The 25,913-nt window shown below is 50.5% G+C and overlaps 2 protein-coding genes across 3 annotated transcripts in view; both read right to left on the bottom strand.

The window, feature by feature from the left end:
- Positions 1 to 2,356: 2,356 nt before the first annotated feature.
- Positions 2,357 to 8,409, bottom strand: FSIP2 (fibrous sheath interacting protein 2). 2 transcript variants are annotated; one of them, XM_061441848.1, is made up of 7 exons: positions 7,804 to 8,409; positions 6,245 to 6,370; positions 5,861 to 6,022; positions 5,596 to 5,685; positions 5,110 to 5,249; positions 4,737 to 4,869; positions 2,357 to 3,191 (listed from the first exon to the last, which is right to left on the bottom strand). In XM_061441848.1, the coding sequence occupies exons 3-7, from the start codon at positions 5,963 to 5,965 to the stop codon at positions 2,472 to 2,474; spliced, it is 1,188 nt and encodes a 395-aa protein (XP_061297832.1). In that variant the 5' UTR covers positions 5,966 to 6,022; positions 6,245 to 6,370; positions 7,804 to 8,409; the 3' UTR covers positions 2,357 to 2,471. The 2 variants fall into 2 exon arrangements, with proteins under 2 accessions (XP_061297832.1, XP_061297831.1); XM_061441847.1 differs by lacking the exon at positions 7,804 to 8,409 and adding an exon at positions 6,683 to 7,320.
- A 40-nt stretch (positions 8,410 to 8,449) lies between these two features.
- LOC133262573 (centrosome-associated protein CEP250-like) overlaps positions 8,450 to 25,913 on the bottom strand; it is a 29,538-nt gene continuing 12,074 nt past the window's right edge. The window contains exons 16-29 of the mRNA XM_061441868.1: positions 25,645 to 25,772; positions 25,291 to 25,460; positions 24,632 to 24,775; positions 23,863 to 24,164; positions 23,093 to 23,252; positions 22,111 to 22,423; positions 21,756 to 21,883; positions 21,376 to 21,496; positions 19,794 to 19,948; positions 15,659 to 18,904; positions 12,691 to 12,843; positions 12,379 to 12,465; positions 12,177 to 12,227; positions 8,450 to 9,810 (exon numbers count right to left, since the gene is read on the bottom strand). Coding sequence (XP_061297852.1) covers positions 9,523 to 9,810; positions 12,177 to 12,227; positions 12,379 to 12,465; positions 12,691 to 12,843; positions 15,659 to 18,904; positions 19,794 to 19,948; positions 21,376 to 21,496; positions 21,756 to 21,883; positions 22,111 to 22,423; positions 23,093 to 23,252; positions 23,863 to 24,164; positions 24,632 to 24,775; positions 25,291 to 25,460; positions 25,645 to 25,772 — 5,446 coding nt within the window. The 3' untranslated portion in view covers positions 8,450 to 9,522. The remainder of the gene's footprint in view (positions 9,811 to 12,176; positions 12,228 to 12,378; positions 12,466 to 12,690; positions 12,844 to 15,658; positions 18,905 to 19,793; positions 19,949 to 21,375; positions 21,497 to 21,755; positions 21,884 to 22,110; positions 22,424 to 23,092; positions 23,253 to 23,862; positions 24,165 to 24,631; positions 24,776 to 25,290; positions 25,461 to 25,644; positions 25,773 to 25,913) is intronic.

Below are 25,913 nucleotides of genomic sequence, written 5' to 3'. Positions count from 1 at the left end.
CGGAACCAGCTCCGAACGCCACGGAACTGTGAGAGAGAGCAGCCCGCGGGGACGGGGGACGGGGACGGGAGAGGACTGGGCAGCCACAGGGCAGCCGAAGGAGAGGCAGCGGCGGCTCCCCTGCGCGGTGGGAGTGGTACGAGCCTCCCGGCGGCCCTCGGCAGCGGGCGGGGCGGCCCCTGGCAGGATGTGGGCTGCGCTGATTGGCCGAGCCGCCTGCCGCTCGCAGCGCGCCATGGGTGATGCGGCTGGTGGTGTGTCCGTGTCTAGCCATGCCAGCCCGGCCCGGCTCTGCCCATGCTACCCCGTCTCGGCCAATGCCATCCCATGCCATCCCATCCCATGCCATGCGATTTCACCCAGTGCCATCCCATCCTGTCCCATGCCATCCCATGCCATGCGATTTCACCCAATGCCATCCCATCCTGTCCCATGCCATCCCATGCCATGCCATGCCATGCAATTTCACCCAATGCTATCCCATCCTGTCCCATGCCATCCCGTCCCATCCCATGTCACCCCACTGCATCCAATGCCACACCATCCCGTCCCGTGCCATGCCATCCCATCCCATGCCATGCGATTTCACCCAGTGCCATCCCATCCTGTCCCATGCCATCCTGTCCCATCCCATGCCATGCGATTTCACCCAATGCCATCCCATCCTGTCCCATGCCATCCCATGCCATGCCATGCCATGCGATTTCACCCAGTGCCATCCCATCCTGTCCCATGACATCCCATGCCATGCGATTTCACCCAATGCCATCCCATCCTGTCCCATGCCATCCCATGCCATGCCATGCCATGCAATTTCACCCAATGCTATCCCATCCTGTCCCATGCCATCCCGTCCCATCCCATGTCACCCCACTGCATCCAATGCCACACCATCCCGTCCCGTGCCATGCCATCCCATCCCATGACATGCGATTTCACCCAATGCCATCCCATCCTGTCCCATGCCATCCCGTCCCATCCCATGCCACCCCACTGCATCCAATGCCACACCATCCCGTCCTGTGCCATGCCATCCCATCCCATGACATGCGATTTCACCCAATGCCATCCCATCCTGTCCCATGCCATCCTGTCCCATCCCATGCCATGCGATTTCACCCAATGCCATCCCATCCTGTCCCATGCCATCCCATGCCATGCCATGCCATCCCATGCCATGCCATCACATCTCCTATCATGCCATGTACATGCCACGGAACATCATGCCATGCAGTCTCATGCTGCACCATGGCATGCCATGCCTGTCGTGCTACAGCCTGCGTGCCAGGCAGTGCTATGGGATGTCGTGCTACAGCCTGCGTGCCAGGCAGTGCTATGGGATGTCATGCTACAGCCTGCGTGCCAGGCAGTGCTATGGGATGTCATGCTACAGCCTGCGTGCCAGGCAGTGCTATGGGGTGCCGCGCCGTGCATGCAGCCAGACCTCAAATTTCATCTTAGCAAAGCAAAGCACATGCCAAACGGTGGGCTGTTATTTTCAGAGCTGATGGAGTCAGGTGCCTGAATGTTCTCCTAGTTTAAAACCACCACTCCTCATCCTATCACAACAGGCCCTGCTAGAAAGTCCCCGTGTTTCTTATGGGCCCCTTTTAAGTACCGAAAGGCTGCAATAAGGTCTCCCCAGAGTCTTCTCCAGGCAGGACAAGCCCAGCTCTCTCAGCTGTTCCTCACAAGAGAGGTGCTCCACCCTCTGATCTGTGGCCCTTCTATGGACCCTCTCCAACAGGTCCATGTTTTTCCTGTGCTGAGGACTGGACACAGACTCCCTCTCACCAGAGCAGAGGGGCAGAATCACCTCTCAACCTGCTGGCCATGCTCCTCTGGATGCAGCCCAAGATACAATTAGCCTCTTGGGATGCAAGCACACATTGCTGGCTAATGTCCCATCTCTCACCCACCAGGACCCCTAAGTCCTTCTACTCCAGGGTACCCTCAATCCCTTCATTCCCCAGCCTGTATCAATACTGGGGTTACTCTAATTTACATGCAGGACCTTGCACTTGGCCTTGTCCAACCTGATGAGTTTTAATGGACCCACTTCTTGAGCCTGTCCAAGTCCCTCTGGACAGTATCCCACCCCTCATGTCAGCTGCACCATTCAACTTGGTATGAAATGGTGGGCAGGGAAACGAAAGAAGGGAGAACAGGCTTTGGGATTATGCTATGCTGGTTTTCCTAATGGTCACTTGCAATACCCTGTTTCATACTGCATATTATTTGCATTTAAGTCAAGAGCCCAGTAGTTCAGCTGTCAGAAGGGGCAAGTCCCACTGCCTTTGCTACAGACAGCAGCAGGCTACCTACCTGGTGTGAATAAATAGGCACAAGCAAACCCTTGGGAATACACTGTTTATTCTTGGAGCTGCCCAGGGCCTCTATGGCCCTAGAGCCACACATCTCTTTGGGTTCCCAGCTACTTCCCTCTTTAATGAGTTGGGCTGCAGGGGCTCCTACAGCCTGTGCAGGGCTCCTGTGTGCACAGGGGGCTCTGGCGTGTGCTTACTTTTTTTCTGTAACTTCTCCTTCACAGTTTCCAGAACTTCAAGGACAACGGCTCTGATGTACTCGATCTCTGCATCCTGCTGCTCAGCTCTGGAGACAGTAGCAGAGCTTTGCATGGACGTTGCCTTGCGTGCTCCTGGGATCTGCTGTTTTAGTGGTCTGGGTGATCCTGGCCTTGACACATCCTTACGATTCAGGAACTTTGAAAACGGACAGCATCCTGCAAAGCATGACAAGATGGAGCTAACACTTTCAACAGCCTCTACGGTCGTTTCATCAATACAAGTCTGCAAAGATGCTCTGCTGGAAGCTGCTGGTTCTTCTCCAGACTTGCTCACTACGGAGGCTCTTCTGGCACCTGGCCCCCTGGATGCCAAATGCTCCAACAAGATCTCCAACACCGCTGTCACGATCTCCTGAGCCACCAGTCTAGTTTTGTCCTGGAGATCCACATAAATCTGCAAAAGCTCTGCCTCACTGGTCCTGGCAAACAACCTTCCTTTGACCCCATGGGGAGCCTTCCCTGAGGCATGGTTGGACTGATCCTGCGCCATCACTATCTTGACCTTGTCTGCAGCCAACTCTTGAAGCTCCTTCTCTTCTTCAGGCAGTAAAATCTGCAGCTGGGATATGTTCTCAGGCACTTCCTCTTTGGCACACTCGGAAGGCTAAAATGAGGAGCAGATCATGAGTGAATGTGTTCCTCTGCCTTGGTTTGCTTTCCTCTTCCTTCACAAGACCCCTGCCCAGACAAAGTCTCAGCAATCAAGCTTGAAAAGCTCTGGGTTTCTCCATAGGCCACCCAGCACACAGAGCTTTCTGGTCTCCCATGGCCAGGAGACAAGTGTCGTGAGCACTCCTCAGAACCAAGCACTGCCATTTCGCTTAGAGCAAAGGGCACTGTAGCCTCACTGGACCTCAGCACGGTGAACTATGTGCCATGGATCCTGAACTGCAAGCTAGTGGCTGCCTGGGTACTGCTGGTTGTGGCTGGAGGACAGGTCCCTGGGCACAGCGGGTACCCACAGGGGCCAGTACTTCCTGTGGGCTCACTGGCTCCAGAAGCAGGATGTGTTGGGCAGAGTTGAATGGAGGTGGGAAAACCGTAGAAGGTGCTGCAGCAGGCTCTTTGCTCCAGTCTCTTCTGCCACAGGTCTCAGCCACTCTCGGCTGAGGGTGCTGCCCTGAACCAGAGCAGCCCGTCTACCCCTTCTTGAGGCCAAATGCCAAGAATGGCTGTTTTCGGAGCAGAAGAGGGAACAATCCTTTTTCTTGTGGCACCTGGTTATTATCTGCCAGCCCAAGGAAATACATTGGCACTGATGAGGCCACACCTGGAATCCTGTGTTCAGTTCTGGGTCCCTCACTACAGGAGAGATATTGAGGTGCTGGAGTGGGTGCAGAGAAGGGCAACAGAGCTGGTGTAGGGCCTGGAGCACAAGTGTGATGGGGAAGGGCTGAGGGACCTGGGGGGTTCAGTCTGGAGAAGAGAAGGCTCAGGGGGACCTCATCGCTGCCTACAACTGCCTGACAGGAGGTTGTAGTGAGGTGGGGTTGGTCTCTGCTCCCAAGTAACAAGGGACAGGACAAGAGGAAATAGCCTCAAGCCGCACCAGGGGAGGTTTAGATTGAACATTAAGAACAATTTCTCCACCAAGAGTCAGGCATTGGAACAGGCTGCCCAGGGTAGTGCTGGAGTCACTGTCCCTGAAAGTGTTCACAAACAGTGCAGATGAGGCCCTCAGTGATACCGGTTAGTGTGGACTTGGCAGTGCTGGGGAACGGTTGGACTTGATGATCTTAAAAGGGCTTTTCCAACCTGGTTGATTCTAGGATCCTTTGGACAGGAGGCAGCCTGAAAGTCTACCATGGGCTGCCAGCCTTGTGCAAATCTGGGAAGAAGCTGCGAGTCACAAACAGCAGCATCTGAAATTGTCCTCTGCCGTCATTTGCCATTCTGCAGTTTGACAGCCTGACTGCCATGGCAGGAGGAGCTAAACCCTTCATCCTGGCACAGATACCACCCCGGGCAAAGTGTAATGTGCCCACCGCTTCTTGTCTCTGATTGCAACCCTCTAACAAGGACACGTCGCACACCAGCACAACCTCCTCAGCACCAAGCAGTGCTCGCAAGCACCCTCTCCTGAGACCTGGGTACCAAAGCGCTGCTGCACAGCAGAGGTGGTCCCCAGCACCCAGCAGTTCCTACTCACCACACCCTGTAGTGTGCTGACTGTGTGTCTCCTCTTTCCCAGATGCGTTTTGCAGCCGACCCGATGGAGGAAGCGCTGCACTTTTTCCAGTGCCTCCAGTCTACCGATCCGTTTCTCGATGACAGCGAGAATCCTGTCAAGAGACAGGAAAGCAGCTGAGAAGGAGATGCTCTATCTTGCCCATTTCCTCCTCTGCCATTCCCATCATCCTGCTCCTGGTTGCTTTGCTCTGGCAAATCCCAGCTGCCTGCCCAAGGCTCCAAACACAAACTGCACCAATGTGTTCACAGCCTTCCACGAGTGAGGTTTGTTCACTTTCTCTCAGGGACCACGGGCCCCCTTCAAGAGCGAGTGTTACTTGGCCTTTTCTTACCTCTCTCTCCTTGCCCTCTCACCACTTGGCAACCTCTTTCTTTGCTCGTGCACCAGCCACTCTCGCAGCTGAGAAACATGCAGCTCATCTGGCAGGTCAGCAGCACCCTTTAATTTGTCCACTTCTTGCCAAAGCTTGTGCTGAAAGGTGACACACGTTGTGACTTACTGTTGCTGGACAAGTGTTCATGCCTCTGCATGCTGAGGTATCCCATGGGCTCAGGACAGTGCTCTGCTTCAGCCACGCAACCAGGGCAGAAGAGAAATGCTTCCCTCGGGACCCTGCATGTTCGTACAGACCCTTCCTGCCCATGCCCAGCCCCGCACCAGCTCAGGTAGCAGCAACACCCAGGTAGGAAGCAGCCACACACCAGCTCAGATAACAGCACAGCCCTCACCTCTCCTGCACTGGCTACCTCCCCAGGATGCCATAAGCCCTTGTCACCATACCACTGACCCGTGTCCATGAACACTGCGCTTTGCCTACCTCCTCTCTCCTGAACATGTTCTCTGCATCCACCTTGAGCCTGACCAGGTGCTGCCTGTACTCATTGAACTGCTTCAAAGTGCAAACCACCTATGGAAAGATGAGGGCAGAAATCCCTCAGGAATTGTCAGGCCAGCTACTTCTGCTCCCAGGGACGTGAGCCCCACAGCCCTGTGCCATCCACCAGCAAGCAGTGGCTGCAGCAAGTGCTCTGGGAACCCCGCTTGATAGGGACTCTTTTTAACAGCCCAAAGTCCAAACCTACTCTGCCATCATAGGTGATGGAACCCTCTCTCTTCAGCATCTGCAGGTGGTCCTTGCGATGGTGGTAGGCCTGCAGATGTGGGTCATGCAGGCTGTTGTATTCCATGCTCAGCAGGCGGCAGTAGGGATCTTCCAGATTGAAAAAACCTGAAGACTGGAAAAGCTGCAAGAGAGGTTTTCCAAAGCATGAAGAAGGGAGGAGAGAGCAGCAAAGAAGTGCCAACGGCTCTGCACCAGGGAGCCAGGAGCTTCCCTCTACCCCCAAGCACTGTCAGACTGAAGGGCTACAGTGCCCACTGCAGAGCAGGTGGCCACAAGGACTTCTTTGAATGACAGGGACCCCATAAAAAAGGAGAGCTTTCCAAACCCTTCCCATTTCCTTTACCTTTCCCCCTAGTACTGCCCTGCAGAAGACAGGCTTGGTGCCGGGGTACACAGGGATCTTGGCCCCGAGCGGCAGATCCAGCAGCTGAGCATGTCCTTCTGCCAGTAACAGTCTCCTGCTCCTGAGCTAAAAAGAGGGAGGCATCAGACATTACCTCCATAAACCTCCCACCCCGATGGCAGTTGCCAGAAAGGCTCTCAGAAGACTCCAACCAAGGGGAGTACCAAGAGCAGCCCAATCAAAAGCTGCTCTCTGCTTCCTCACAGCTCCCATCCCTTCCTCAGCACCTCCTGCCTGCTTAGTCACAAACTGGGCTGAGCAGAGGCAAGAACCCCTGAAAACCCTTCCCAACCACTCTTGGACCCCTCCCAGCTCCCCAAGCACATCAGAAAGCCTTAGAGCAGCCTCACGTCCCAGGCTGCTGGGCCAAGTCCTCACCATCAGCTTGTTGCTCCTCTCTGCCTGCTTCCCCTCTGTGCTGGGCTGCATGTCTGTGCCTCCATGGCCAGCAGCGGGAGGGTGCTCCATGGCTATTCCAAGTGTTTTCCTGGGGCTGTAACCCTGCGCTGGCACATCTCACTCCAGAGGCACCCAGTGGCAGCCACCACAGATGCTGCTATGTAAAGAAGTTGCCCATTGTTGCATTGATGCGTTGCCATGTCACTGCCCGGCTGCGCCAGGGCCTGCCTGAAGCCCATCTGGCCATGCATTTGGGACGCCCATTCATGTGCATGTGAATAGCATGAAACAGCACGAGAATAAAGAGTGGTCCTGCTCGGACAGGAGGCATTGGACCAACTGTAGACAGGGGCTGCTTTAGAAGCTGCGGGAGTGCCTGCAGTGCCCCCTGGCCCGAGTATATGCAGTTTCCCACGCAGGCACTGAAGAGCTGCATTTGTAGAGAAACTCAATCAAAACGGGTAGAGGCTCTACCATCAGCATGTGGGAATTAAGGCAATGCCCAAACCCAGGTCATAAATGAACTCCTGAGATTTTATTGGGAAGATCAGATGGAGTTCCAGGACTCTTTGTTCCAGCACACACACGCCTTTTGCCTTTCGGCAGGGGACAAAGCAGATAGCTGTGGGGAGTGAAGGATGCCATAGGTAGCCAGTGTGTCTGATACCTACACAACAGCCTGGGGGACCAAGTCATTCTTGGACTCTCCCAGGAGGTAGCAGGCAGCGCCTGACATTCTGCATGGGTACAGAGTGGTTCCTCTCCACCATGCTTTGCCTTCCCCCCCGTGTCCTTCTGCTGCCCCGTCCCTCTCACACATTCCTTCCGCTCTGGCAGGACTCCTCCACAGGCCACAGGCTGTAGACCTCAGAGGTACCATTGCTGCTGTCATGGAGCACCTCTGGGCCACAGTGTGTCCCCATCAGTGTCCCTTTCCATGGGTCATGCTCCCCAGACTACTGCTGGCTCTATCACTACTGGCAATCATGGGAATACAGTTGGAGTTGATGATCTTACAGGTCTTTTCCAACCTAGTTGATTCTACGATTACCAGCACCCACATGGACCACTAGAAGCAGGTAGTAGTCAGTGGGACTTACTAAACTGGGCAGCCTCTTGGCAACATGTCTGATCCAAGCTCAGGGTAGGCATCACAGCTCCCTTGAGTGGGTCAGGCTGACAGATGGGTGCCTCTGTACCTTTCAAAGTAGAGTCACCCACTACTACCACCCACTGCCTTTTTTTGGAAGCCCTGGTAGCTCTCTTTATTGGTGGGGCAATCGGCTGTTGTTCCGTTGTGGCAGGTAACACCCTGTTAGCCCCCTTGCAGAGCTGTGAAGCGGTTCCGGGTGGGCATGTCAGGCTTTGGAGGAAGCCCCTTGCTTTTATTTGTCCTCCTCCTCCTCCTTTTGTTGTTTATTTCAGTTACAGGTTCCCAACCCCCTGGATTAATGCGCTCCCTCCTTTCTGTGTGTACCGGGGGGGGACGTCTGTGGGCTCTGTGCAGTGGTCCCTCCCAGTTTGGCCTTGGAGAAAGCAATGCAGCCCCCTCCCAGCCTCCCTGATGGCCCTCAGTCTTCTGACTGCCTACTGCAGCTCAGCCATGTCTTGCTGCATCATGGCCTCTGTGCCCACCCAAACTGCAGCGTTTGCCCCATTTGCCTGCTCAAACTGCAGTGTTTGTCCTGTTTGCCTACTCAAATTGCCTTGCCATGCTTTCTGGACAGCGTTTTATCCTCTTGGAGGTGGTGCTTTTCCTGCTCCTGTGCAAGTTCTGACATGGACTTTAGCTCCTTTTGTGTCTCTTTCCATTCAGCAGAGACTCCTGGCCACTGTTTTCCCCAGCTCCAGTGCTGGAGGCAGGGGCTGCCTTGGAAACACTGAGAGGCGAGGGTGCCCACGGTACTCCCTGGCCTGTGTATATTCAGTTTCCCACACATGCACTGAAGACCTTGTTGTGACTCTGGAGGTACAATCCTGGGCCTGCTGAAGGCTTTCTGCTGCCCTCTGGGCACCTTGCTCAGCGCCTTGCAGGAGGGATGGGAGGAGAGTACCTGAGCTCCCCCGTTTCAATTGTCCCTGCTTCCTTTGATGTGACTGGCACAGGGAGGCTGAGCAGTGGCAGGACCTTCCCTGGCTGCAATTCTCTTTGTTGCTTGGATTTTCTTTCTTCCTCTAATACCTTTCTTCATGGTTTCCAGAACTTCAAGGACAATGGTCCTGGCATATTCGATCAGTTCTGCATCCGCTGCTCAACTCTGGAAACAGCCTTTTGAGTGCTCTCCTTGGCAGTCTCACACCTCACTTGTGAAACAGCAGTGTTTTGCAGTGGTTGCAACACAGGCAGCTTTGCTCTCTTCCTTTGCTCTCCTGAAGAAAGCAGAGGAGCAGCAGGACATCACTGCAAGGAGATCTCTGCTAAGAGCCTGTGCAGTGTTTTGGAGAAATAAGTGTATTGAAAAAATAAAACCAGACACAAAGTCTTTGCATACAGTACAGAGACTGCAGACATAGGAACATCCTGATGGGGAAGGCTGTGTGGAGACTGACGAGGCAGGCTATCATGGAGTGCTTTGGAAAAAGGAGGAAATTTTACCTGCTCATTGGGTTCGTCCTGCTTTTCCAGGCCTACAACTGACCCCATCCACATAAGCCAGCACCAGTTTTGTCCCACCACTGCTTCTGCTGGGCAATCTGCTGTGAACACTGAACTTACTTTGGGACTCATGCCTTGAACAAAGCCCCCTGCCACAGTTCACCTGCTACAGCAGGTCCCCAACTTGGCTGCTACGGAGGCCTTTTGCTGTATGCTCGTCACGTTAACTCAGGTCATCACTTGTGCCAGATCTGGCTGTTGAGTGCAACAGCTGTCTCTCAGGAGACTGATGGTCCAGAGGTATTAGTGCCAAGCTAAGGTTCAGAGACTGACCCAGCTTTTGAGTCTCTGCCTCCAGAACAGCAGCTTTGGGCTCCCTGAGCACCGCTGCTAAGGAGTAAGACAGCTCTTGGTGAAGGTCCGACAGCTCCTGGCTGGTCTTTGCACAACACTCAATATAGTCCTGCTTGTATTTTCGTTCTTGTGCCAGCTGTGTCTGTAGAAGGGAAACCTGAAAGAGGCAAAAGGCTGAGCTCAGACAAGCCCACAGTGTCTGGACCATCCATAGCTGCTTAATACCGGCTGTCAGGAAGATGCACCCTCTAATTCCAGCCCTGACACTCTGTCCTTGTGGAATGGGAAGTAACAGGTTCCCAGAGTCGCCGTGCACTGAACTGAGATTATCAACAATTCTGAGTTTCTGGCTGGCATTCCATCCACATGTATGACACCGACACATTATATGTGTATTAAAGAGGAAGGTTCCTACAGGATTTAGTAATCAAGCTCTCTTTTTTCAACAGAGAGATCTGGGCTACTGACACTTTAGCGCCACAAGCTGCTTCCTCAGTGGGAGTGCTACCGGTTACACAAGGTACTGAAGATCTGTGCTGTTATGAACAAGTCTAAAACAAGGCTGCGTTATGAGCAAGCTTAAAAGCCTGACAGCTAACACACAGAAAGGGAGCAAACCCATTTTTCCTAATTAAAGCATTTCACAAATGAGCAGAGCATAATGTGATGAACAAAGCCCAGGAGGAAAATGATCCTCAAAGGACTGCCGAGGCCTTGAAACTCCTCAAACTCAATTAATTTCTGGCAACACAGGGCTGTGCCTGCTGTCATTTTAGTGGGAGAGACCCACAGCTCTTATGGGCTGTTAGGTTGGCACTGCAGTGCCAGCAGCTCTGGCATGTTGCCCTCTGACTGCTTGGGAGTGGAGGAGATGCACACAGAAAGTAAGACAAAGGGATTTCTTACAAAAAACAATATGCATTGGTTAGGGAATGCCCCCACTGAAGGGAGGGACAGATCTGAGCCTCCTTCTGAAACAGTAAGGGCACCTTTGGGAAACTGGGCTTGAAAAACCCTCCCATGGGAAGGCAACCCAGAGTATGAATGGGAGAAGTGGCCACCTGCTGCAAAGAGCATCCCCCAGGAAGCGGGAGATAAAGTTCCCGTTCTGCTGCTTCCCAGAGCCAGAGGAGTGCCCTGAGTAACCAGCTGAGGACTATTTTTGGAGCAGAGCACCTCACTTTTCCTGCTGAACTGCTGAAGCAGGTCCATAGTGCAGGCAGGCACAGCAGCCACAAGGGGAAGGAGCTTCAGATCATTTTCTGTAGCAACAGAACTTCAGACACTGAGGCTTCCTGGTGCAAAGGAATATATCTTTATCTCATTAAGATATACCTCGATGGCTACAGCAGTGTTCTTGGCTCACTCGCCAGATCTAAGCATCACACACTCTACTCACACAAGTCTTACATACATTTTGCTCTGACCACCTGCGAAGGTTCACCTCCTCGGGGAGACCAGGGTGTAACAGCCCCGGAAAAGTACATGGAAGAGAAGTCTGGTGGCTGCTGCTACTGCCAGTACCACTGTCAAAGGATGCAATAGGGTTCAGTACCTGGAATGCACATTCTTACACAGATAAAACAAATGTCCCTCCAATGCTTAGGTCTCTGACTCCATCCAATACTGGGATAGTGATTAGCACAGAATAGCAATACAAGACTAATGACTGCCTGAAGGCTATAAGCTCTGGCACTGCCTCATTTCCCTAAAGCTCTGATAAGATGCAAGTTGCACTGTTAATTGAGCCAAGAGAAAACAGGAAGAGTCAGCAACATGAGTAAGACTCAGTGGGAAAGTCATAGAATGACTATGGTTGGAAGAGACCTTAAAAACCTTCCAGTTCCAACCCCCTGCCATGGGCAGGGACACCTTCCACTGGAGCAGCTTGCTCCAAGCCCCTGTGTCCAACCTGGCCTTGAACACTGCCAGGGATGGGGCAGCCACAGCTTCTCTGGGCACCCTGTGCCAGTGTCTCACCATGCTCACAGGGAAGAACTTCCTAATGTCTAATCTAAATCTTCCCTCTGGCAGCTTAAAGCCACCACCCCTTGTCCTATCCTTATATGCCCTTGTAAAAAATCCCTCTCCAGATTTCTTGTAGGCTCCCTTTAGGTATTAGAAGACTGCTACAGAGTCTCTCCAGAGCCCTCTCTTCTCCAGGCTGAACAGTCCAAACTCTCTCAGCCTGTCTACACAGGAGAGATGCTCCAGCCCTTGGAGCATCTTTGTGGCCCTCCTTTACATCCTTGGAACATTCTCTATTTTCTGTCAAGTTCCAGTCTTATGAATCTCCTCTCATCCCTTTCCCACCCTGCCTGACCTTTAGGCAAGTCAGAGACTAGACCTAGGTGAATGATGCTGTCTGGCCATGGCCAGCAGATATCTGACTGGGTATTTCCACTGCCCAGTGTAATCACTTCCTGCCAGCCAAGCAAAACTCGGGATGTAGCATCATGCAAAGTTGTGCCCATCAGTACAGCAGCCATAGCAGCTGCTGCTGAAAGCTTTCCTACTCCTCACCTGGTTCTGCAACTCAGTTAACTGACGACTGCAGTGCGCATGAGACTCCTCCTGTGAAGGGAACACAAGGATTTCTTTTTAGTCTCCCGCTTGACCAGGGCCATTGTCTATATTTAACTCCTACCAGGTCTGCCACTGGGATTTGCAATCATTCCCCTATATGGCCATAGCCTCTTCCCACCAAGTGAGACCCTGTTCTCACCTGTTTTGAAGCTGGCATCTTGTGCTTGTCAGATGGCAGCGACCCATCACGGTAAAACCTCCTCAGCCTCCTCCGTTCACACTCCACCTGCACGTTGGATAGGAGAAAGGGTCAGAGAAACCTGCCACCAAACAAGGAGCAAAAGGGCCTCTGGACATCATGGCAAGGAGGTTTCCACTCAGAGACTGTTAATTGCATGAGGGAACATTAGGGGCAAAAAGCTACTTGAAACAGACTATAGAAGAGAAAGCACGAGAGGACGCTCTCCAGTGGACCACGAGGCTTAGCATAGGCAGAGAAAGCCTGTTTTACCTGCTCAAGAGTCTTCCTGAGCTCTGCGTTGAGTTGCTTCAGCTCAGTCTTCTCAACTTCCAGCCTTGCAACTTGCTGCTGCAGACGTTCCAGCCGCTGTGACAGGAGCCTCTTCTCTGAGAGCCATGATTGCTGCTCTCCTTCTGCAACAGCCTGGTGAGGAGATTCAGAGGAGATTATGTGAGCTGGTGCCACATGAAGGTCAGAAAGTTGTTACAATCAGCAAGCTGGGGAGAGTGACAGGACTCAGAAATGGACAGTGCTAAGTCCCTTCTCCTCCTCCTGGTCCACAGGCCAAAACAACATACACTCTTCCTAGGAGCCTTCCTCCAGATCACCTCAGTGAAATGGAGTTGTTTGCTCTGCTGATACATATACAGTGCTATAAGTAGTCTTGATATCAGCACTGTAATGATCTATATGGATGCCACTGAAATCTCCCACGGTTTTCACATTTCTTGCCCTTGTAACTTCTCTGCTTCAACAGAGAAGAAATTCACTTCTCTATCAATAGATCCCAGTACCTGTAATCATCCTGATTAAACTCATAGTAATATTTACCAACTAATGTATAAAGCCTTTTATTAGTAGCATGTTTTATATGATCGTATAGTAACATAATGCTAAAAGTATTGGCAGTCCCAGGCAAGTGTGCAGCACAGGCTGTTGCAGCAGTTCCACTGGCAGTACCTAGGTCAGATCATCCTGGAGAAATCCACACTGATTTGCCTTCCTGCATTTTGGACTGTGCCCCAAGTACACCCTGAATGTGCAATGAAGCCTTTAACCTGACCTGGCAATGGTATGAATTCCATTGGTTTCAATACATGGGACAACCTGTACCTCAGATATCGACAACTCTGAAAGCATCCTAGAATCATAGAATCAAAGAATAGATAGGGTTGGAAAGGACTTTACCATCCTCCAGTTCCAACCCCCCTGCCATGGGCAGGGACACCTCACACTAAACCCTGCCAACCAAGGCTCTGTCCAACCTGGCCTTGAACACCGAGAGGGATGGAGCATTCACAGCATCCCTGGGCAACCCATTCCAGTGCCTCACCACCCTCACAGTAAAGAACTTCTTCCTTATATGCAATCTAAACTTCCCCTGTTTAACTTTGAATCCGTTACCCCTTGTCCTAGCACTATAGTTCCTAGTGAAGAGTCCCCCTCCAGCAGCCCTAGAGCCCCCCTTCAGATACGTTTCTTCCCGTTCCTACTGCCCTGTTCCCTGCCCTGTGGCAGAGTCCCGCTCTCCCCAGCGTGTGGCAAACACAATGACCATCAGTAGCCTCACTGAAATGACCTTGTGCTGCCTGTTTCCAGGGCTGGTCGACAGGGAAGTTTTCACGCTGTTGGATGTTTTCTGTAGAAGAGTTCCAGTTTTCGTTGAAGATTGTTGCTGTTTTAAGAAGATTGTTCGTTTTTCACATAGGACTTGTAGGTTTAGGTAGAATAGGTGTAGGTTTAGGAATAAGCATTGTTCTTTTAGGTAGAATAGGTGTAGTTTTAGGTAGAAGAGTTGCATTTGTGAGAAGAACGGTTGTTCTTTGTCGTTTATTTTGTTTTTGTTGTTTTGTAAATACATTTCTTGACGTTCTCCTGACCCAGTCTCTCTTTGTATTCACTGCGATCACATGTGGCTTTGGCAGACAAGTGGTTTTCAGTTGCTCTGAGCTCCCAGGGCTGGAGGGGCCATGGGGGCTGGCGCTGGGTGCTGGGGCACCCCAAGTGTCCTCACGTGGGCTCCCTGCCCTGGCAGAGCGGCTCTTTCAGGCTCTCTGCAGCTGTGGGCAGGGATGGGCACGGGCCAGGCACCAGAGGTGAGGGTGCTCACACCGACTACTTGGTGGCTGCAGGGCACCTGGTCTGGTGCTGCCATCGGGCACAGCCCGGGCCAGCGCTGACCAAAGCTTCTCGGGCTGCTCCTCAAGCTGGGGGAAACACGGCCACGTACAAGGCATCAGTCATGGAACCCCAGAATCACGGCGTGCCCAGGCTCGCGTCACTGCGGGGAGCAGCCTGCGCCCGGCATCCTCTTGGATGCTGCTGCTGCCCAAACCAAGCCTTTTCCCCCCTTCTGTCCCTTCCTCTCACTGAGTCCCTCGGTCCCCATCCCACACGCTGGGAAGAGGGTCTGGGGCTGGAGCTGCTTTGGGATACCAGGTGTTGGCGGCTGCAGCTGGAGCCATGGTCACCTGCCAGTGCTGTCATGTGGGACCCTGCAAGCGGGCAGGGAGGGGGAGCGGCCAGCAGGAGAGTGGCAGCTGGGTGCAGGGGGAGCTGCTGCGTGCTCATGCTCATTTTCTCATCCACCAGCACCCCCAAGTCCTTCTGCGCAGGGCTGCTCTCAATCTCTTCTCTGCCCAACCTGTAGCTGTGCCTGGGATTGCTCCGACCCAGGTGTAGGACCTTGCACTTGGCATGGTTAAACCTCATCAGCCCGCCTCACAAGCGTGTCGAGGTCCCTCTGGATGGCATTCCTTCCCTCCAGGGCATCAACCCAACCACACAGCTTGGTGTCATCGGCAAACTTGCTGAGGGCGCACTCAATCCCACTGTCCATGTCAGCAACAAAGATGTTGAACAAGACCGGTCCCAGCACCCATCCCTGAGGGACACCACTGGTCTCCAGCCGAGAGATGGTCCTCTAAGCACCAGCAACATAACTGCTCAGCAGCCATTAGCACCCAATTGTAAGTTTAGCACATCAGTCTGGTCAAATGAGCCCTTCCCTTTCCATGCCAAATCCTAAACACAACGTGTTGCCTAAGCTTGCCTAATAAGAGAGAACCAAATACCCATCCCCAGCTTTCACATTTGAGTTAATTTTAACAGCAAGCTCCCTTTTTGGCTAAGCAGATAGTATGCTCATGGGGATGTATATTCTCGTCTATTTACGGGAAACATCATTAGAATCCTTTCTAGATGTTTTAGTTGACTGATGAACAATCATAGTGCCTACCTGGTGATGAAACCGGTCCGTGTCCCTCTCCGAAACCGCAGTCTGAAGGATGGCTATTTCTTTCCTCAAAGTCCCATTGGCCAATTCACACTTCCTAAGGGCAAGGGTCAGGGCTTGTGCTTTCTCCTTCCATTCAATTTCTCCACTTTCAGTCTGCTTCAAAATAGCAATCACACGCTCCAATTCTTTCCCCTTTGCCTTCCTTTCATCTTCCAGTTGCCGGGTTAGCTCCTTCTGCCTTTGCAAGGAATGGTCTCTCTCTTGGAGCACTCTCTTCTTCTCTGTTTCCACTTCCTCCCACTTTTGGAGCTTTTGGATTAGTTTCTTTAGGGTGTCCCCTTCATCTCTCCATTGCAAAACTGATGTGAATTGTTTTAGGAGTTCGCTTTGCCTCTGAAGCTCTTGTTCTTTTCCTGTCAGAGTCTTCTCTAAATTCCTGACTCTGTTTTGCTGGGACTTTATCTCTTCCTCCTTCTTTGTCAGAGTCTGCTGAACATGCTGGAGATCTTCCTGAAGAGCTCTTACTTCCTTTTCTAACTCTTTTTGCTCACTGTGATCCTTGGTTTCTCGCTCCCTCTCACACAAGATGTCTTCCAGGACCTTCTCTTGCTCTTGGTGATGTCTAACCGCCTCGTTGCTCACAGTTAGCCTAAACTGGAGATTCTGCAAGGTCTTTAATTCCTCTTCTTGGTGCTGGAGTTTTTGTTTCAGAGCTTCATTGTCTCCATCCCTCTTCCTCACCACTTCCTCAAGCAGATTCACTTGCTTCTGGCATGATGTTAGTGCTATTTTCATGCTTTCACCCTGAAGCTGTAACATGCTCATTTGCTCTGTCTGCTTGAGGAACTCCAAACGCTTCTCCTTCAACATCCTGCTCATTTCTTCTAGATCCTGCTCTAGACTCTTGGCTTGCTTGCCTTCTAACTCCTTCTGCTCCTGAAGGTCCTGCACACGCTCCTGCAAAGACATTATCTCTTGATCTTTAGCTTCTAGAGAAGATTCAGCATGTTCTAGGTTTTGCAGTACGGCTTTAGCCTGCATTGCTGCCTCCTCCTTTTGCCGCTGAAGCTCAGAGACAGCCTCCTCCAGAACCCCTATCCTTTTTTCTCTTTCTTTCAGAGTCAGTTCTGTAGCTTGAAGATTTGTGTGCTCAGCTTCAAGTTTTTCCTCCTTTTCCCTGCATGCCTCACATTCCTTTCTAAGGGATAAAATTTCTTGTTCCTTTTCCTTCAGTGCCACTTCAAGATGGTGCAGAATTTTTCTCTGCTGTTCAGAGTCTTGTTCCTGTTTTTGGAAGGTCTCAATCACTTCCTTCTGAGATTCAATCATGAAATCCTTATCTTTCAGTATTGCCTTTGTGTATTCTAAGTCTCTGTGTAAGACATTCATCTTTTCTTCTGTTTTTTCCTCATAGCTCCTCGTTTGTTGCTTTTGGATGTCTATGAGTCGGTCCTTTTCTTTTAAGGTTTCTAAGGTCTGGTCCAGTTGGTCACGGAGAGTCCTCAACTGCATTTCCATGGTTTCTTCAGCTTCCTGGATTTGTTTTTGTTGTGACTCAAGCTCTTGATCCTTCTTAGATAAAGAAAGTGCCATCTTTTCCACTTTACCATGAAGCTCTTGAAGTTGCCCCTCTTGCTGCTCCTTGTACTGCTGCAAGAGTCTTAACTGATCCCTTTGAGAATCACACTCACTCTCTCTGTCACTGAGACCTGCCCTCAGGTGTTCAAGGCTTGCCTGCAGAGATTTCACCTGTTCTCTGTGCATTTCCAGTTCTTGGATTTGCTGAGTCAGAGACACAAGCTCTGAGTTTTTCTCCTTCAAGTTTCCTTTCATATGATCAAGATCCAGAAGCAGATTTCTCACTTGTGATGCACCGTGTTGTTCTAGCATCTTTATTTTCCCTTCCTGGAATTTGATCTCCTGATCCCTCTCCTCCAGCTCTTTGCTCACCTTGCTGACAGCAGCCCTCTGCATTTCTTGATGCTTCTCCAGCTCCTGTATCTGCTCTTGCTGAGACCTGATCTCCTGCTCTCTCTCCTGCAGCTCTATACTCATCTTGCTGACAGCAGTCCTCTGCATTTCTCGCTGCTTCTCCAGCTCCTGTATCTGCTCTTGCTGCGACCTGATCTCCTGCTCTCTCTCCTGCAGCTCTATACTCATCTTGCTGACAGCAGTCCTCTGCATTTCTCGCTGCTTCTCCAGCTCCTGTATCTGCTCTTGCTGAGACCTGATCTCCTGTTCTCTCTCCCGTAGCTCTTTGCCCACCTTGCTGACAGCAGCCCTCTGCATTTCTTGCTGCTTCTCCAGCTCCTGTATCTGCTCTTGTTGGGACCTGATCTCCAGGTCCCTCTCCTCCAGCTCCTTTCTCATCTCAGTCCTCTGCATTTCTTGCTGCTTCTCCAGCTCCTGGATCTGCTCTTGCTGAGACCTGATCTCCTGCTCTCTCTCCTGCAGCTCTATGCTCATCTTGTTGACAGCAGTCCTCTCCAGTTCTTGCTGCTTCTCCAGCTCCTGGATCTGCTCTTGCTGGGACCTGATCTCCTGCTCTCTCTCCTGCAGCTCTTTGCCCATCTTTCTCACCTCAGTCCTCTGCATTTCTTGCTGCTTCTCCAGCTCCTGTATCTGCTCTTGTTGGGACCTGATTTCCTGCTCTCTCTCCCGTAGCTCTTTGCCCACCTTGCTGACAGCAATCCTCTCCAGTTCTCGCTGCTTCTCCATCTCCCATATCTGCTCTTGCTGGGATCTGATCTCCTGGTCTCTCTCCTCCAGTTCTTTGCTCACCTTGCTGACAGCAATCCTTTGTTTTTCTTGCTGCTTCTCCAGCTCCTGTATATGTTCTTGCTGGGATGCCACCTTCTGTTTTTTCTCTGTTATGTCCTTAATAAACTGATCAAGAGTAGCTTTATGCACTTCTTCCTGGTTTTCCAGCATTCTCATCTGTTCCTGGTATAACTTCATTTCTCCCTCCCTCTCTGACAGGATGGCAGTCATATGAGCGAGGGTCTCCTGCAAAGCTTTTATCTCCGATGCCTCTTTCTGGAGCATCTGGATTTTCTCCCGCTGGGTTTCCACTTCCTCATTTTTAATTTTTAAGAGGGACAACGTGGTTTGAAGCTCTTGCTCAAGGCAGTGATTCGTGTCTGTTGCTGTGTTTGCTCGAGCTTCAGAGGCTGACACTGATTCCTGAAGAAGTTTCACCTCTCCTGCCAGTTTCTCTTTAACTGCATGTAGTCTGTCCCGTTCGTGCTGCAAAACAGGGAGAAAAAGGCTCAATAATTCCATTGCTGTGTCTTTTCATACTGGATTTGACTCCTGCTCTAGTGGCAGTCAAGGGCTGCCTGCTCTCTCCCTGCCTCTTGAGATGCTGTGCCACCCTATACATTGCATCTTTCCCAGATGACTCAGCCAGTTCCACCTTCCTTTTTGCCCTTCCCTGAACCTAGCTCCAGTGTGTTCTCTTGGGGAGGAGCTGCCAGAACTGCAGCCAGGATTTAAGGTCCAGATTAAGCACGATTTAGGCAGTGGCTCGATGATGCCACTCTATTAGGAATAAAAAAGAGAACACTTCATTTCCCTTTTTATTATTTGTTTGAACCTCTATTGTGCAGAATTGTCATGGGTTCATCCTCTAGAACCCCACTGTCCTCTCTTGAAGGAGTAATAGATCAGTGTCCGTCATTCTGTGTTTGAAACCAGGTCTAGTTTTCCCCTTGCAGACATATATATTTAGCTGGATCAGCATTCCGGTTTCTCAAATTTGTCTCCTTTCTCCCCACTGTCTGCTCTCAGATGGGTAACACTGAACAGTTTTCTCTATGAGCAGACTTTGTCTTCTCACCCTTTTCCAGATCAGTATTTAGAAATCTACATCTGCATTTGGACACAGCATGACCTGTAAATAGAGGTAAGTTTGAAAATTATTTTCACTAAAGCTTCAAGGCAAAAGTCTTCAGAATTGAGGAAAAGAAGCACCCTGAATCATAACTGGGGTTTTATGTGACTGCAGCATCTTTTCCTACTTATTCAGAAGGATGCAACTGGGAAAATTAAACTGAAAAACTTGCTCTTTTAGAATTCTTAACAGAAGGCCAAAGAAATGTAAGAAACGGCCTTTCGCAGCATCTGCCAGCCTCACCAGGACATCCTTTCTTTGCTCCTCAGCGCTCTCAAGTTTCCTTTCCAAAGATGCCACCTCTTGACGTAGAGTCATAACCTCCTCCTTTAAAGCAGCGGCCTCTTCCTGCAGGACAGCTTGTAGAGAGTTCTTCTTGTGTTCTGCCATCTGTGTCTCTGCAAGCAGTAAAGGTGAAGGTGAAAGGGAAAGCAAGACCAAAGGACAGAGAAAATGTAGTATCTGTCTGCCTGCAGTTTCCAGGCCCACAAGGACTTTCAAAGCAGACATAAATCAAGGAAAGTTCAGTCAGAGAAAAGAAGAATTAATGTGGCAAGGTTCAAAAGAATGTGAAAACGTGTTTGCTCTTCTGCTTGGTGAAAGGCCAGAGCTAAGAGCATGGCAGCACATCACCCACAGCGTCAGATGCAGGTAGAACTGACATTGATGAAACAAGGAGAGAGACAGTAGATCAGAGTCAGATCTAGTGTCCTAAATGAAAAGGAAGAAGCAGCAAAAATGAAGGCTGACTGGGACACAGTTAATTGGCTGGGAAGGCTGATGTTATAGAGAAGGACAGACATCAATGTTGTACTTGAAGTGTACAAACTAAACTGACAGGAACTAAAGATGGAAAGAACCAAGTGGGACAAGCAGGATCCATCCAGTGATAGAATTTAAAGTCTACAAGCTGTTACCATATGTAGTAAGAACTATAGATGTTCCAGAAAAAGTGATGATCTGAGGCTTTGGAAACTGTCCTGTAAAGACTCTGAAAAATGATGGGAAATTCCATCTTAGAGAGGGAACAGGAAGAAATACTGATCAGGTGAAGGTACTACATGAGTAAGTGACAAGCTGTGGGGGAGGCACTGAGCAATGCCCACATTTCCCTGTTCCTGTAGTCTGAGACAAGGAAAACAAGACACGAGATGAAAAGCAAATCTCACGGGGAGAATGGGAAAACAAGGACAGAGAAAGGAGCAGTGATGCCTGTCCATATGTGACATAGAGAGCCCAATACCCTGGAGGCTCTGAGCGAGCCCGGAGATTAGAGGAAGAGGTCATAGCTACACATGAAAACAGTTTATAGATAAATGCAATGTTAATATGGTACCAAAGGCATAAGAAGGAAGTCGCCAGGGACGTAAAAACCTATGTTTGCTATGGCAGTGAGCTCAGACATGAGATCAGTATCAGCAAGAAAACAGCTAAGAAGGATGGACAAGCTCATACATATACACAGGAGCTCAACATTGAACTAATGCTCTGTGAATCTGCCATCTAAGAGGAAAATGAAGTCAATACAGACAAGGCTTTTAGCTGGTTGGTGCTTTTAAAGAGCATACAGAGAAGGATGCTGTGAGGCATCAAGCTGCACCTTCTTAGCAGTGACATGCAACCTGAAAGGCACCACGTCTGCACATTATCACCAGCAGCACATTGGACCTTTCTCCGTGAAAGGCCTTAACATGGTTCTATCGGTGAGTCTCATGCTTGTTGTTCTCCTTCTCTTCCCATCTCCAGGCACTGTGTGTTTCCCCTGCCTGGCATGAGAGATCCCTGCTGGTCAGACAATCAGCGGGTTGGAAAGGAGGATCTGTACCTTCCTGGCTTTGAGCCAACTGTTTCTGCAGCTCTTGATTGTGGGCACTGAAATGGTCCCTCTCAGCTTGCCTCTCGCTCAGCTCCAGCTCAAAGTCCTGGATCTTCTTCCTTGAATCACTCTGGAAGGGGCAAGAAGGGAAGTATCACCTCACAGAGCCACTGCTGGCAGGAGACAAAGATGTGCAAACACCAAGGCAGAAATAGCCACGGCAGGAGGGGACAACTGGACAGTAAATGTGATCATGAGTCTCCTTTCTCCCTATGGCAGCAAGCCAACCTGACCTATAAGAATTTACAGCTGTTCTGGCTTTGGCAATCTGCTTGTCAGTTCAGTCTAGCAGAGGTACAGGGCTTCTGGATGCAATGGACACACATTACCAGATCAAGCTGAGTCTGCTTCAGGTGCTGGCGCAGGTCTTGCAGGGCTGCTGCCACTCTGTCCACTGTGAGCTCTGCAGGGAGGTCCCTGGCCTGAGAAACAGTCAGATCCCAGATATGGTCCTGTTCTGAAGAGAGAAGCCATTCTGTTTCAAGATTGAATTGAACGGTCTCCAACACACAAGGCCTCTTTATTCACTGGAGAAGGTGGCAGTGCCTTTAAAACTTCCCAAGGCTTGAGTCAGCCTAAACTGAAAGGATGATTCTATCCTATCAGGATTGCAAAGAACCACACCTCCCTCCATCTGCTCTCCTTTAGGTGCCCTACAGACTTAACCCAGTCTCCCACGCTTGCCTGGACTCCAAGTGACTAAGTCTCTGCTGTCACAGATCATGTGGTGCAGAACCAAGTGCAGTTTGTCCAGCTGGGACTGGGCTTCACAGTGGGCACTGTTAGCCTGCTGACACTCCATGGCCAGTGCCTTTGCTCTGTTCTCTGTGCTACAAAGCCTCAGCTGCAGTTCAGACATCTCAGCCTCCAGCACGTGCAGAGAGTCCTTCAAGCACCGCTCGCCTGCTCGGGACTCCTCCAGATCCTGCAGCAGTTGCTTCTCCCGAGCTGCCAGGTCAGCCTCCTTCTCCAGCACTACCTCCTGCAGTGACTGTATCTGTAACACAGATGCACAGAGCCTCAGGGACAGTGCTGCTGCTGAGGCAGCAGAGAAGGAAGGAGAAGAAATGAAGGAAAAATTACTTCAAGCAAAAACCACATTAGAAACAGAAAGCTCAAAGCCAAGGACTCAAACAGAACAAAATCAGCTAGAAACAGGTATGTGGAGGCTAGGGGCCCAAAAAGAAGTTTCCCCATCCCAAAATGAATGGCCAAACTGTCTGGCTTTCATGCTTTCCAACCTCAGAAATGAAGCTCTCCTGTGTGTGGAGACGGGTTTGTGGGGAAGCGGGGTTGGTTAGAGGGTGAGGTGGCAAATCAAGCATCCCTGCATGGAGGGTGGGGCTTCCAGGGATGCTTGGGAGCAGAAGGGAAGACAATCAGCATCCTTTATGGTGCATCTCCAAAAGGCCAGATGATCTGGCTGCACCTTCCACAGACTGCAATAACCAGGTTGCTTAGTGCCCAATAAAGGTAGAAACACCATCTGGGGACATCATTTGTAATAGAGATCCTGGGAAGCTCCAAAGGAGTCTTCCATTTCTCCTCAGAGGGTTAATGGCTCAACGTCTCTGGGCAGAATACAGGAGCGTATGTTGTTGGGAGGGAAAATGAACTGGGGCCTACAAACTGTCCCTGGAGAAGGGGATGCTAGTGCCCACGCCACCTGGTTGTTGAGCTCTTTTATTTCTCTTCTGTGGTCTGTATGGAGCTGCTGGGCCTGGTGAACGGCAGAGAGAAGCTGAGACACTTCGTTATGCTGGGCAAAGTTCTTTTCTTCCAGGGTTTTGAGGCTCAGCTCCTTCTCTTCCAGAGACAGGGTCAGCCTGAAAGAGAGAGCATGCAACCCATTACTGTATAGTAAAACGTTTAATAAACTCTTAGGACTTCCACCACCACGGGGAAAATTGCTTTGTCTGAGGTTTGTCTACACAACCAGGCTGCTTGTTCAGCACTCCTGTTTCTTGTGTGCCTCACAGGGGAATCCAGCTCAGTTCAAAATCATGGTTTTAAGATGGCTTCTGCCAACCAAAGGTGTCAGGGTGGAGGACTGATACAGATCCCCAATATTTAAAGTTTACTGGACCCAAGGTGGAACTGATGGATCTATCTAGCTCATTGTACTGCAGCTTTCCTGCCTCCTTTGGTGTGTTTCAGGTTTGAAACACCTGAAAGTTTCATTTACATTATTAACACGCTGATTTAACAAAACACCTTTTAAGGAAAGGACTACTCCAAAAGCCACTGTCTTCAGAAAAACTGTCACTGAAGGATTAAAAGAAATGAAAATGAAAGACATCAAGAGAATGAGACATCTGCATGGGGAGTTCAGAGCTCTGCTTTGCCAGAAATGCTGCCACAGCCCCTTTTATATGCAAAGATCTGGAAGAGGGAATCCATTAAACAGACTGGAGAGTCTCACAGGCTTTCACTTACCTGGCTTTTTCGCTCTCTAGGACCTTCAGCGAGGCCTCAAATTCTGTGTTGTGACGCTCTACTTCTTCCCATCGACTCCTCTCCCCCTCCAAGGACCGCAGACACATCTGCAGCTCCTTGTTCTGATGTTCTACCTCCTCCCATTGACTCCTCTTCTCCTCCAGGACCTTCTGGAGGTGCGCAACCTCCAGCACCTTCTGTCTTGACAGTTCCTGTGCCTCACTCAGATCTTGTTGAGCTTTGCGGCCAATCTCTTGCTGGGACTCTTCAGAGGCTGCCAGCTGAGATGTCAACTCCTCCACCTCAAGTAAAACATAACAAAGCAGTCAAAGACTACAGCTTGTCCCAGGCAGCCGTATCACATAGTGTGAGCAAAAGGAAAGAACAACTGGAAATTTCACCCTAGCATGAAAATACTGGATCCACACTGGAGAGAGGCAACTTGCTTAAAAATCTGAGTGGGTCATCATGTTCAACTGAAAAAGCACCTTAAAAAACAAGGCTAGCAGCAACAGGCCAGCAGAAATCCGTTCTGATGATGGATTCGTTCTAGCAAACAGGCCAAAGGACTAGCTCATCTGTCCAGAGCAGCAGCTGAGATTCAGCTGCCAGTAAGTCTCCTTTCAGACCAGTGGAGATGGAGACCACAGGATGATGGCAGCCCGAGGGACTACCCCATCAGCCTGCTGTTTGCAACAGAAAGGCAAGATGGAGACCAACCAGAGACCACCTATTTCATGACTGGAGTAGCTATTGCTGTTTCAGTCACCTGTTTCTGTAGAGCATCTCTCTGCTGAAGAAGGACATTCGCTTCCTCTTTGATGGTTTTAATTTCTTCTTTGTGCTGTTTCTCCACTGCCTTGATCTTACTCTGAGCTTCCTGCAGCTCTGCTTGCAGCTTTTCTGTGATGTTCTGTAAGCACAAATGGAGAGCAAGTTATTGGGACTGGCTATCAGGTTCAGCTTCCTCCTCAGTAAAGGGACCAGCAGCCTGATAATCTAGTCACAAGACAGGCCATGAACTTAAGCACCAGGAATAAGGTCTGTTACAGATGCTTCAAGCCCAAATTTAGCACCTCTGTTGACCACATGAAAGGACAGAAATGGAACAAAGCTTCTGTGACAGCAGTTGCCAGCAAGGTCAGGAGTCACCTTCATGGTAGACAGGAGTCTGGTAAGATCCTACCCCCTTGCTGCAACCCTCTGCTGAACTCATCTTAGGCCCACACTGAATCTGAGCCTGCATTTACTGTCCCACCATAGGCCTGTGGGTCTCGACATGTCTTCAAGTACAAGCCATTGGCTCTGCTACCTGGCCTAGCAACATGTGGCTTATGACAGATGCCATTTCACACCCTCAGGCTATTATTAATCTAAAGCCAGCCCACAAAGCTTGCTGGAAGAATTCAGAACCATATTGGTCCTTACCAGGTCTTGCAGGAGCTTGTTTATTTCCACTTCATGATCACTTTGACACAGTTTGAGAGTACTGTCATACTGTTGCTCTGTCTGCAGGAGCTGTTGCGTCATGTCTTCCCGTTCCTGCCTCATCAGAGATCTCTCTGTTTCCAGCTCCCATTGAAGGCACTTCACTTCCCCTGCAAACACAAAGGGCAACATTCAGAGTCTACAAAGAAATGGTTCTGACTTTACTGAATGCGAATTTCAGTGTAGGAGGGATCTCCCTCCAGCTCCTTCACTCCTCAGAAGCACTGCAGGGAGCTGTTCTTATACCACTTTGGGCAGAAGGGTCACCAGGAGCCAAGCACATGAAGCTCTCACCTTGTATCACCTCCTTGGCCTGCGTGACTGCGTGTAGCTGCATTTCCAGCTGACTCCTGGAAATTTCCACCTGAGATAAGCGCTGCTGAGCCTCAAACAAGCTGGATTCCAGGGTGTCCTTCACTGATCTGCAAGTTATGAATACAAAGAGAAATGAGTTTCTTGCTCCTGACACCCACAAGGAGTTACTCCAGTAAGAAACCATTCAAGATCCCTACCCCCAAGTATGGAAAATGGGTTGCATGGAAAGTTGTATTCAGGGAGCATAT

This window comes from Pezoporus flaviventris, unplaced genomic scaffold (assembly GCF_033815535.1).
Source record: "Pezoporus flaviventris isolate CSIRO_AGI_PZ_B2104156 unplaced genomic scaffold, CSIRO_AGI_Pfla_v1 ptg000213l, whole genome shotgun sequence".
NCBI classification, from domain to species: domain Eukaryota; kingdom Metazoa; phylum Chordata; class Aves; order Psittaciformes; family Psittacidae; genus Pezoporus; species Pezoporus flaviventris.
Note: the sequence above shows the minus strand (reverse complement) of the source record. Positions and strands in the feature narration are given on the sequence as shown.

What these genes read in the sequence shown, in the direction of transcription:
- FSIP2 (XM_061441847.1), bottom strand. Translation starts at nt 6,772, where the DNA reads ATGGAGCACCCTCCCGCTGCTGGCCATGGAGGCACAGACATGCAGCCC. An exon ending in CCATCACCTATGATGGCAGA is followed by an intron (nt 5,686 to 5,860) that starts GTAGGTTTGGAC and finishes ATCTTTCCATAG; the next exon opens with GTGGTTTGCACTTTGAAGCA. An exon ending in GAGAGGGCAAGGAGAGAGAG is followed by an intron (nt 4,870 to 5,109) that starts GTAAGAAAAGGC and finishes GTCTCTTGACAG; the next exon opens with GATTCTCGCTGTCATCGAGA.